General features: G+C 41.8%; 2 protein-coding genes across 2 annotated transcripts; both read left to right on the top strand.

Moving 5' to 3' along the window:
• Positions 1 to 4724: 4724 nt before the first annotated feature.
• Positions 4725 to 6538, top strand: b9d2 (B9 domain containing 2). Its single transcript, XM_080549743.1, has 4 exons — positions 4725 to 4772; positions 5211 to 5318; positions 5420 to 5545; positions 5940 to 6538. Exons 2-4 carry the CDS (start codon positions 5231 to 5233, stop codon positions 6251 to 6253), a joined length of 528 nt encoding a protein of 175 aa, XP_080405869.1. The 5' UTR covers positions 4725 to 4772; positions 5211 to 5230; the 3' UTR covers positions 6254 to 6538.
• Positions 6539 to 8039: 1501 nt separating this feature from the next.
• LOC308174557 (transforming growth factor beta-1 proprotein-like) lies at positions 8040 to 12234 on the top strand (the record flags this gene model as incomplete). The annotated part of the gene is made up of 7 exons (XM_080549653.1): positions 8040 to 8379; positions 9804 to 10070; positions 10276 to 10353; positions 10505 to 10646; positions 10806 to 10956; positions 11796 to 11906; positions 12187 to 12234. 7 exons carry the CDS (start codon positions 8040 to 8042, stop codon positions 12232 to 12234), a joined length of 1137 nt encoding a protein of 378 aa, XP_080405779.1.
• Between the last annotated feature and the right edge of the window lie 398 nt (positions 12235 to 12632).

The following is a 12632-nucleotide window of genomic DNA, read 5'->3' as shown; positions in this document are numbered from 1 at the left end:
GAAGAGAGATAGTTGTTTCAGTAATTGTGCAATGGACACAGGAAATATTATTATAAGATGTAGTAAGATAAGCGTTTACATGTTTGTAGGCAATAGGCTTCCACAGGTCTGCTGTGAGTGAAGTGAGAAATATTACACACATGGTCAGTGTAAGGTCATTTTAAACATAACACAATATGTTAGGGATTTTACATTCAATATTCATACTACAATCATACTTTCTGCTCTGGTTAGCAGTTTATTTGTGCGTGTGCTCAGTTCTCCTGAGGACAGCTAACTCAATCTCTTGAAGTGAGAAATATTACACACATGGTCAGTGTAAGGTCATTTTAAACATAACACAATATGTTAGGGATTTTACATTCAATATTCATACTACAATCATACTTTCTGCTCTGGTTAGCAGTGTATTTGTGCGTGTGCTCAGTTCTCCCGAGGACAGCTAACTCAATCTCTCTGTGGCCGAGTGGAACGCCCCCCCAGCTGGATGGGGATTACGCCTGGGTTCTAGAACATACCACCCATAAACACATACACACTCAGTCTGCATCAGCTCCCTCACTCTGCATCACTACACTATTACTGCTCTACTGTCTCTCTCTCTGTCTCTCTCTGATGGAGACTGAACATTAATATGAGCATTTCAGGGATACACCGTGGATGTCTCAGGAAGTATGGTGAGATGGTATCTTTTTTTAAACTTTACTTATAAAAGGTTTAGTTCAGGTCATGTTTGCAGTTGAAAACAGCTTCAGTTATTCTTATTATTGTCATGGTTCTTTTACCTTGGATGATATACTGCTTCAAAATGTCAAGTGCTGCTTTGGAACAGGGCATTTTGAACATACAGTTAACTTATTCATTAATCATACATTTTAATTAGCAAAATTATACACATGACTATAGTCAAATGACACTTTTAACCCCACCGTGACCATTTCAGTAAACTGTTTCATATCTTCAGTTGTGAGGTTTCGGGCATGATTGAAGCCAATGTTTTTTTAAATTAAATAATGGCTGACTTAAAGTGTCATCTTATTTTGCATAATGGGGGAAAAAAGATCTGGATATTCATTTATGTAAAATAAATAAGGAACACTAGTATTTTGTCAATAATATCTGTTAAACAATAAATAACCAATGATGTCATCAAATACATGTTTGTAATACATGAATATGAAAGAATACTAAGTAATAATAATAAAATAATTAATTATTAATAATAATAAGTCCAACAATCTGTGTTCAGTGCTCAGTGCTCAACCAGACCCACATACAGTTGAGGCGGCAGCATCGTGGGATGTATACAATGTGAATTATATAACAAGTGGAGGTAGGTAGTGTCATGTGTTGAGTTGAGAAAAACTAATGATTTGAAGGTGTGGCTCAGCCCAGAGTATCAATAGATTAGAAAAAAAAGATTAGCTAAATCCCAGCAGTCAGAGACTACTCAGACTAATTTGTATCACTTAACTGCAGTATAGATTGCAATAGAGTACTGGGCTAAACATCTGTTCACATAGACAGACAGTCCAGACTACAGACTGTCTCTAGCCCTGGATTGTCTTGGTTGTTTATGTAAGAGGCTGTAGGTTCACAGATGTGGTGAGTGGATTCAGATGCGTGGCTTTGTTTGTTACAGTTCAGTGTGCCTACTAGACAGAATTATCTTGTTGGTCCAGCCCCCTGACCTAGGTCTCTTGATCCTCTAACCATCTGACTTGTTCTAATCGGAGGGGATGAGAGATTGACAGAGAGTGTACTTGTTTTAATCCACTGGCACACAGCTCCCAGTAACATCATGATGGTCATTGTGACAATGCTAAAGTTAATCCTGTCCGCATGCATTAAGGTAATGTTAAGTCGGTGGAGGCTGGTGGGGGTAGAAATTCAAATGTGACAGAAATGTGCAATTGCTACCCCTAAGATGGTCTTTATAATATGTATCTGTTATCTCTTGTCTGCTATATATTATGTTTTATTCAACAATTTTGTAACTTGTACTGGTGTGCTTTCTTGATCAGGTCTCCCTTGAACAAGATATTTTAATCTCAAGGGACCTCCTGATTAAATAAAGATTCAATTAAAAAAAAAGTGTTTTGTTTTGAGCGTGAGCAATCTATAACAAGCCTTTGCCTCCTCTTGTGTGTTCCGCTCCCTGACCAACCCTCACTCTCTCTTCCTCTTCCTTCCCCTGCTCTGTCTACCTGTACTCACATCCAGGTGGCTTCATGTTCAAACAATGGAAGGAGAGGTTCCTCATCCTGACCGCTGATGGTCATTTGATGGTGTGTCCGAATGTCATGTCCCCTCCTGACCACATGGTGATGCTGCAAGGGGGCTGTGAGGCCATCGTGGAAGGCAGGGAGATCCTAGATCTGCCTAAGTTGCCCTCTGGAGGACGCAGGGACTGCTGCTTTGCATTGATCCTGCCCCAGGACAAGTTCATGCTGCTGCTGTCTGATAGCCCTGATGACTGCAGGTCAGTTGGCAGAGCTGGGGTGGGGTGGGGTGGGGTGGGAAGTAGGTAGTAAAGTTGGCAACACACTGTGGTGTCAGAGCTTCACTTCCACTGATCTCACTGTGTAGTGGGGATGCACCGTTGAGCAATGATGATGAGATTGAAATAATCATGATGTATGTTTTTCCTTTTAGTCAATGGCTGAACATGCTGAGGAAAGTGAAAGAGGTGAGACTGATGGTGTCCACTGACATTGATAACGCCTATCCTTATCCTTATTTAAACAATTACAGGGTTATTGTCAGTGAATGATTGCAGATGATGATGATGATGATGAGGATGATGATGATGATGATGATGATGATGATGATGAAGGCTACAGCACAGTATGATGCTCTACCATCGCAGGGCTCATAACCAAACACTAAAACTCTCCTCTGCAGAGTCTCACGTCGAACCTGCACTCCTGCAGACGCCATCAGGCTCAGACCCCGTGCATTACTGACAGAGACCCTGTCCCAGACTACATGTCTGCTGACAAAGATCCAATTCCACCTGTGAGTGACATGGAGCCAACCTCTCCTGGGCCAACCACGGGGGGGGACACTCGACAAAAAGAAATAGGTACTGTACTGACTGATACTACATAACCAATCATCATTATGGATGAAAACCTCTATCGTTGCACTTTATTAAACCTCCCTCATACTGTCTCTTGGTTTATGATCTACCTTTTTTCACCACAGGGAAAAAATCTCCACGCTCAAAGAGGAGCAAAGAGATGGCCCGTTCAGGCCCAGGGGGCTGTCTGCGCCACGGCACCAGCAATAACGCCCGAGCTGTGAGAGCTGTGTATTTGCTGATGGGAGGGGCAGCTGCTTCCTCTGCCATGGGTTATCTAGGCGCGAGTACACCCTCTAATCTGGAGGCCCGACCTCCTGACCTGCCACCCTCCACAGTCTTCTCTGACATGGAGTCAGGCGGGGCGTACCACTCCTGCAGCCAGGGGGTCGACTCACCTCACTTCCACAGCTTTGACTTTGAAGGGGGAGACTCAGACTTTGACGCCTTTGACTGTGGCGGATTTGCATTCTAAGGGGATTTTTAAAATGTGGCATCTATCTACTACTGCTGTGCGATCAAGACGTTCAACCCTCAAAGTCAATCCCTAAATTGAGTGGCAATGCAAAACCAGTGTCTTTGAACTTTATGTTTTTGTTTGTAATTTTCATCTTCATTTTTAATTTGCTGTTTCATGGATGTGGCAGTGACTCCTTGTTTGTTTAAATCTACCCGTTATTCCTTTTCAGAATAATGAAGAGAGAGTGTGTGTGTTTTCTCTATACAGTCTATATTATATTATAATGTAATGTAATCAGAGCAAATATGTCTCTAACTGTTTGATTTGATTTGAATCAATTGTTTTTAAGTGATTTGCCCTGCTTCTTTACCATTTTTTGTTAGTATCTTATGGTCCTGCTATTTGCTCATATCTGTTTTCATGTCTGTTTTGTTCTTTTCAATCAGAGCATTACGCTCTCGTTTTAAGCTGATAATGTAGAGACTAATATGCTCTGTGTGATGATTTTGTTTATCTGCAGTTTTGGCTGCATTTCAATCAGATTCGAAATCACTTTTATTACTAAATGTTTTGCAAAATTCTGTGCAAAGTACAATGAGATGAAATGCAATATAATACAGTACAGTAGTTAAGTAGTCAAGTGTACAAGTAATCCAGTAGTGTGCAAGTAGTTATGTAATATGTACATTGTAGTGTGCGTGGGGTTGGTTTTGGGGGTGACAGTCTTTTGTTACGTTATTTTATGGCCAGATAGACATCTCAAACTGTGTTTTTCAGTTACATGTTCAATGTTCTAATCTCAAGACTCAAAGAGACGGAAAAGGGATTAATGTTGCTAAAAACTAAAATAAAATAGTGAGAAATAGTGTTTGCGTGCTATGTTTGCTCACTGAATAGTAAATAGTACATATTTTACACAAAAGATAAATATTTCACTGCATTGATTGTGCAAATAGAACATGCATCAAAGCTTAGCTTGGCTTATTTTGATTAATTCTAGGCTACCGATTAATAGTAAGTTTAAATACTATCGTCAAGTCTCCATTCTGTGGGGATAAATAGTGCTGGTCGATCTAACCATAAATATCCACTTACGATATTGAATTCGCGTTTCGTCTTTTACCCATCTCTTTGAATCCCAAGGTGACTCCGTAGTTTCCTGTTAGGTTGCCTAGGAAATGAGGATCATGGTGGCCTCTGTGTTGACAGCTAGCTGAGTCAACAGTTGTGGTATGTGTTTGATATTATTCTTGTTTCATGGACCATGGTTTATAGAAACAGCTATAAAAACACGAGTTAATTGCGATTAATTGCGAAACTAATTAGAAAAGATTTCCAATCTTATAGGCGGGTTATCTTAACAAATGATTATAAGCTAACTAGCTAGCTAGCTTACTGTTAGCTAGCCGTTTAAGCCGATCGAGTGAGAGGTTGGCAGCTCAAAGCCTTGTACCACAGTCAACACTTTGCCTACACTACGGTACCTAGATACTACTGTCAATTATTAATATCACCACAAACTCACACGGGCTATTAGCCTCGTTTGATACGTAGCCAACTTGTCATTTGAGTGAAATGCACAGAGAACAGCAGTGAACGTAATTGTATGGTGGTCAGATAGACGTAAAATCAAACGGTGTTTTTCAGTGACATGTTTTCATCCTGTAGGCAACGTAGCTGCACAGATCATGGCAGAGCTGCACATTATCGGTCAGATCGTCGGGGCTAGTGGCTTCCCTCAGAGCAGCCTTTTCTGCAAATGGGGAATCCATACAGGTGTGTTTTATCTTCTATTCGAGATCATCTTGCGAAATGTCGTCCATTGTGTGACTGTCTCTGTGTCTTAATGGTAAATATCATCTCTGTCGTTCTGCAAGGTGGTGCATGGAGACTTCTGTCTGGCCTCAAAGAGGGGCAGACCCAGGTGGATTTGCCTCAGATAGGGGATATGGCCTACTGGAGTCATCCCATTGATCTGCACTACACAACCAAAGGACTTCAAGGTAACTAGATAACAGTTAAAAAAAGAAAGTGTTTGTATAGGGAAGAGCAAATTGATACAATGCTCATAAGCCACCCTTTACCCCCACACTATGACCTTACAAGGTCAGATCCAAGTGTGATCGTAACTTTGTTCCATTTCATTCATGCATTTATAAAACACAACACCCCAGCAGCTGTTGTCGTTTCTCCAATGTCTTTGCTCTTACCCTCTACCTGTAAAACGTCAATCTTCTTTCCTGATGGTCTAGAAAAGATTAACTTACTTAGCACCCTTACAATCTCTTCTTAACTACTCTTAAATTATGTTTCAGAATAGGGCTACTATAGTGTTTGTGTGATTTGTTCTTGTCAGATTTTCACTTCGCTTACATAGTTAAACGTCTTCACCTATAGGCTGGCCCAAGATTCATCTGCAGGTTTGGCACCAGGATTCCTTTGGGCGCTGTGAGCTGTATGGTTACGGCTACTGCCATGTACCTTCCAGCCCAGGGCATCACCATGTACGCTGTGTGACCTGGAGACCACTGGGATCTTGGCAGGAGCAACTGGCTCAAACCTTTGTTGGTGGAGGTCCCCAACTGCGCTCCCCAGACCTCATTTACAGTGGGGCAGACAGATATAGGCTACACACTAAGGCTATGGGTTCTGTAGAGCTAGAGCTAGGCATTATCATGCGTCATTTTGACAGATATGGTGTAGAGACCTGAAAAGCTGCAGTACGGGACAGAGAAACAGGGTTCGTGGCTTGAGGTAGGCCTGAATGGAAGACTGGAGTGGTGGGTGGAGGTTGACCATACCTGAAACAAGGTACGCAAAATAAAACTGTGCAGGTCATATGGGATATTTGCCTTGCCTTGCTATAAGTGTTGATGTGGCATACTTGCTGAGAAGACCCCAACATGCAAATGCATGTCTTTTATTTCTTTATCCACAAGGGGGCAAAGTGAGCCTTTCAACACCATCAGCCTTCACGATTGTCAATTCTCAGAAAATATTGCAACTGATCGTATTTTAACAATGCAAAACTGATTTTATACTTGATAGCTGTTTTATACTTTTCTATTACCATCGTGTGTTTTGATAGCAGAATTATGTAAATAAATCAATACCATTTATCCAAAGCTCCGTGCCTGTGATCTTTAACTTTATTCACATCCTTTTTGGGTACAAATAATATCTCCCATGATGTTTACAAGTGCCATCTCTACCTTCACTAACACACAGAATTCATTCAGTCATTCTGTGTCAAAAGATTTGTTTTATCTGATAGAAATGAAGCAGCAATAGCCTACTTTCTTTTCCAGATGGACAGATAATTGACTGTAGATGATTAATACAGGACTGAGACTAAATATATAGACATTTCTTGGTGGATTGAATGAGTTGAACAAGCTAACATGTTAATAAAGTGTTGCCATGTGTCTTGCCTTCCAGCAAAGCTAACTGAACAAGCAGCCGTGTGCTCTGAAACTGTACATGTTTCACAATGCTGTTTTTATGCTCACTTCCTGTAGCTTGTGACTGTTTTTAGTGAAGTTACACTTGCAAGATTAAACTAGTGGTTGAGGATGAACTATTAGAACTAAAAAACAACATTTTGAATGTACAATATGTCTTAATTTTATTTCTTTTTGTCAGTAACTTCTGCACTGGATCTGGTTAAAGCAAACACACACTAGAGAAAGGAGGAGGCGGACCTGAGCTGTAGGCTATGTGGGTGTTGGTGAGTTTGTTGTTGTTGTCAGGATGTTTCTGGTCTTCCATTTTCTGTGGAGCTTTCTGTCTTGAGGGTGCTCTGTCAAGTGTAGGACACTCGTGAATGAGTGTAGCCCTAGGACACTAGTGAATGAGGCACCATCTGCTCGGGAGACTTGTTCATGGATAAGTAATTGACACATTTAAGTTAATTTTTGGTTGTATTTTTTATTTTTATTTTTTTATTGTACTCACAATTGGGTAATGGGAGTTGACTATTAGGCATTGTGTATTTGGTCTAATTTAAAGGTAAAACGAGAAGATTTTAAACCTATTATTACTGCTTGTTCGCTACATTGACTTGTGTGTATATTTAAATCCCAGGAAGTAATGTATTGATGTGTTGTGGAGCTCATTCATTCATGTTTTTGAGTGTTTGATACTCTACATGGGGGTGCGTTTCAACCCTGAAGTTACTTCTGGGGAGCACAGTGTGACTAAGACAGGCAGGGCACCAGACAGTGACTCTGTCTAGGTTGAGCTCTTCTGGTGGTGATCTCTGTGTGGTGCTTCTCTCCGTGGTCTGGCCTCGGCTCCCAGAGCATGCGCCAGTCTTAGACCAACTCAATTAGAGAGAGCCTACTGGGTTTCAGAGGAGTTTGTGTACTGCAGCAGTAAGGGGAGTGCATTGAAAGCAGCTCGGGAAAGGCTTGTGAGGCAGTAGGCCTAGTGGAAATAATTTCCGTCTGGCGCCACGTGATACTTTGGTGTAGATATCTTTTCGCTTTAAATTGCGCCATGAGGGCTGAGTTTTTGATGCTAGCTTCCTTATGGGTACTGGATTATGTATGCTGGAGTGGTGCCATGTCCACCTGTAAATCCTTGGACTTGGAGCTGGTGAAAAGGAAACGCATCGAGGCCATCCGTGGACAGATACTGAGCAAGCTGCGACTGCCCAAGGAGCCAGAGACCGATGAGGAGGGAGAGACCGAGGTGATCCCACCTTCCCTTCTGTCCGTCTACAACAGCACAGTGGAGCTGAGTGAAGAACAGGTGCACTCATTCACGCCGCCCACTCAGGATGCAGAGGAGGAGGCCTACTTTGCAAAGGAGGTGCACAAGTTCAACATGAAACAGAGTGAGTACATCTCTGCATGCTGCCTGTCTACATGCACAGCACGAACATCCTGCTCACAGAAGAGTTTTTGTTCCTGATATACTTCTCTTGCCATATCTCTAAAGTCAAGGCTATGTGTAGGGGGATGTTCACATCATGAGTCAAATAATAATTAGACCACATTGTCACACTGAATGTGGAGGATAAGATAAATAGATGGGGTTAGGGAGGTTTCTTAACTTGATTAGTGTGTGCTTGCTTGAGTGGTTATCAGCACAGCTGGCAGGAAGGAAGGCTTCAGCATGTGCTGTAGATACATGACTCAGGTCTTGCACATATAGTGGCCTTTAGCATCCATGTACCATTAACATTTGACATTTTGGGCATTTATCAGACGCCTTTATCCAAAGTGACTTAGAAGTAAGTGAATCATCATAATCTATGCTCGGGCCAGGAGCCATTGACAGTCATAATACTGGAAGAAGGAAGAATTAAGAATGAACACATTTTAATTGTATTGATTTGAATCATTTACAGTAGAGAAACTGTAGAGGGAACGGAGAGGTCTCAGGAGGGGCAGTTAAGGTGTAGCCTGAAGAGATGGGTCTTCAGTCTACAGCGGAATATAGGGAGTGATTCATTCACCCAGTATTTAGGATGAAGCCAGGGACAATGTGTATACTCTGCAGCGCGGATGAAACTGTGTAATCACTATTAAACGCAGGACCTTGAGGCCATTCCAATCCAAGTCTCATAATGAGGATATCATGCATTTGAAGTGGTTCTGTCGTTTCCGATTTCCGTTTTCTGGGTTGTAAGTTTGTATAATTATGTACTTTAGATAAGGTTGTTGACTGAACATGGGCGTTTCTTCCCAGCGGTTTACTAAACTGACACTGCAATCACTGTCTTCTGTGTGTAAAACCACCGACTCAACCTTTTACCTCTCCTCACCAGATGTTTCCTTCCCTTTGCCGGATCCTTCCTCTTTCTCTTAAAAAGCACAATATAGCCTATATCTGTTGCAGTGGAAAAATTGTCGACGCAGTAACTCTGTGCATGTCAGGTTTGCCCTAAAAAGATTGAGCCCTCTGATTAGCTCCTTTTTGATGCCGTGGGTTTAGTGTAATACTTTGTGGTGATGCGACATGGTACGATTCTGCATCCCATGGTAGCCTCACTTCCTGCGGCCCTGTCAATGTGTAATTATTGTTATACAGTCGCAGGGGTAATTTTGGCTCAGCCGGATAGTATTTGAGATGGAGCCAAACCTGAAATTGCCTCTGTTTCCCTCTCACCAGTTTTCCCAGAGAGTTTCTTTAACAGTTTAATTTTGTTGGCTTTTTTTACCATTCAGTGTGTCCCTTCTGTTAAAGTCTAATGCTTCATTCATGCTTTCACTAAATATAAGTGTAACTTGGGGACTGACTCTCCTTCTTTCCCAGATAAGAAAAACAAAATGCACCGGATGCTATTCAACATATCTGAGATGCGGACGATATTGGGGAGTGATCGACTGCTCTCTCAGGCTGAGCTCCGTATCTTTATCAATAACCCTAAAATGGCCCCGGGCAGCGAGCAGAGGTTGGAACTCTACAGAAGAATTGGAGAAAATACACGATATATGGGTTCCCATTTTGTCTCAAACGAATCGGCCGGCTGGCTGTCTTTTGACGTCTCACAGACCCTGAGGGAGTGGCTGCAAGAGGCCGGTAAGTTAACATTTCCTTGAGGGTTGCACTTGCGTGATAGTGTACCTCATATACCTGTTTTAAAAGCCTGCATGGGATAGAATTGCCATTACCATTTCAGACCATGTGAAACACTGGTTCAACAGAGAGGGTTCCACAGCTTAACAAAAGCTACTAATTATTATTATATATGTAATTGTATTTGCTTTGTTTTAATATTCTAAAGGAGAGGAGCAAGGGTTCCAATTCAAGTTGCCTTGTGATTGTGGAAAATCAATGGAGAAATTTCTCTTTACAATATCAGGTACTATCACAATACATTCCATCCATTAGTATAGCAAAGACGTGATGCAAGCTGGCATTAGATAGCGAACGAAGGAAAAATAATTATACTCAAACAAAGCTTCAAGCTGGCTGGTAAATATGACTAATATTCGTATGCTTTGATATGATAGGGATGTCAGACGAGCGAGGAGATATGGCAGTACTCCAGGCCAAAATGCCAAAGCCTCACATTCTACTGATGTCACTTCCTGTCGGCCAGCTTACCTCTCGGAAGAAACGACAAACCACCACAACTGAAGAGATTTGCTCAGAGTAAGACTCTCTATCCCACCTGACCACAACACCATAACACAGTATAGCTCTAACCTACTGGACAGTACAGTACATGTAATGTTCTTGTTTGGTTGATGGATGTTGAAGGAAGTAGAACAACTACCCCTTCTACCACTTCACTGACATGTTTGCACCTAGGAAATCGGAGAGCTGCTGTGTGCGAAGGCTTTACATTGACTTCCGTAAGGACCTGGGCTGGAAGTGGATCCACGAACCCACTGGCTACTATGCTAACTACTGCATGGGCCCCTGCACGTATATATGGAACACAGAGAACAAGTACGCCCAGGTAATGCAGACATACACCTTATCCCATCAATATCTGTTTTAGATTAACTGGGGGTATTGCCTCTGATGTCACCTCTGGGGTCATGAAAGGATCTCTATTGATTCTTTTCTCTGAGTTAGAGAATCATCTCTACAGTTGGGGTTTCAGCATCCGGATGTCAAATAGCCATGGACTATGGATGAGACTACAGAAGCCAACATGCAGCTGCAAGGCTGTTGACTAGGTCCAGAAAGTCATGTCACATCACTCACATCTTAGCATCCCTACACTGGCTCCCCATCAAATATAGAATTCATTTCAAGGTTCTGGTCATCACCTACAGAGCCCTCCATGGTCAGGCACGTGCCTACATCTGTGAGCTACTGCGTCTGTACAGCCCCAGTAGGTCTCTCAGCTCCTCTGACCAGGGTTTGCTGGTTGTCCCCCGTGCCAGATTGAAGACCAAGGGTGATAGAGCATTCCAAACCGTGGCTCCCAGACTTTGGAATGCTCTTCCCTTGGATCTTAGATCAGCGGTCTCGGTTGAGGCTTTTAAAAGACAGCTAAAGACTGTCTTGTATATATTTTGGATAGCACCTAAAAGCCTGTCTTTCTGTGTCCTGTTGATATTGTTGTACACCTGTTGTCTGTTACTTTCCTGCTATGACTTTCGCTCTTTTATTATGTTTTATTATTATGTTTCTTCTTCATTATGTTCTCTATGTAAAGCACTTTGTGACCCTTGGTCTGGGAAAGGTGCTATACAAATACATTTTACTTACTTACTTACAGAAGGAGAGGGCCCGGCGACAGTTGCAGTACCTAGTATTTACCGTATTTACCTTATTTCCGTTCTCCAGGTACTCGCTCTGTATAAGCACCACAATCCTGGAGCATCTGCCCAACCATGCTGTGTTCCACAGGTTCTGGAACCCTTACCCATACTCTACTATGTGGGAAGACAACACAAGGCCAGTATTCAATCATCTAAATACTGCTTTCAACATAGACAACTATAAAAAAATAAATATATATAATTATACAGTATAAATATTCACTTGCACAGTATTTATTTAAAAGCATAGCAAGAGGATTACTCAGCTAAACCTCTCGTACAATTCTGACTCATACTGTCGTGTTAATGATGAAACACACAATACTGTTATTATTGTCTTATTGTAGTTGACTTATCTTGAACAGAAATATGTGTTTTAAATGTCTGTCCACTGAAACAATGGTCTCTGTCTGCAGGTGGAACAACTGTCCAATATGATTGTTAAGTCCTGCAAGTGTAGCTGAAATTACTGTACGTCTCTCTCCGTTTCCCTATTCATCTCTTTCCCGTGGACACATGGAGATGCAAGAGGATGAGTGGTGACATGGAAAACTGGAAACAGGAGTGTGATCAAGACATTGAGGACAGTATACATTGAAACTTTGAACGGTGTTTCAGTTTTTACTTTGCCCAGCGGAGGAATTGCATGGACATTAAAAAGGACAATGATTTGTGACCCTTTTTAAAAAAAAAATTGGACTAACCATGTCCTTAGTGTACATAAGAACAATAGTTCTGCCCTATTGTCTTTGTCGTACTGTATTTATCCTCCCCTGTAGCACTTCCTCAGGAAGTATAGAGGAAGGAGAGTGGCCAACAGACAGTTTAGATTGAGTCTACTGTTACTCAAAATACCCAATGT

The sequence above is a fragment of the Nansenia antarctica genome (genome assembly GCF_963989245.1).
Source record: "Nansenia antarctica genome assembly, chromosome: 20".
Taxonomy (NCBI): domain Eukaryota; kingdom Metazoa; phylum Chordata; class Actinopteri; order Argentiniformes; family Microstomatidae; genus Nansenia; species Nansenia antarctica.
This window is presented reverse-complemented; position numbering and strand designations above follow the sequence as displayed.

Bases quoted from the DNA above. Each gene is read 5' to 3' on its own strand.
- b9d2 (XM_080549743.1), top strand. From the start codon at position 5,231: ATGGCAGAGCTGCACATTATCGGTCAGATCGTCGGGGCTAGTGGCTTC. The intron at 5,319-5,419 runs GTGTGTTTTATC...TCGTTCTGCAAG, and splicing joins CAAATGGGGAATCCATACAG to GTGGTGCATGGAGACTTCTG. The intron at 5,546-5,939 runs GTAACTAGATAA...CTTCACCTATAG, and splicing joins CACAACCAAAGGACTTCAAG to GCTGGCCCAAGATTCATCTG.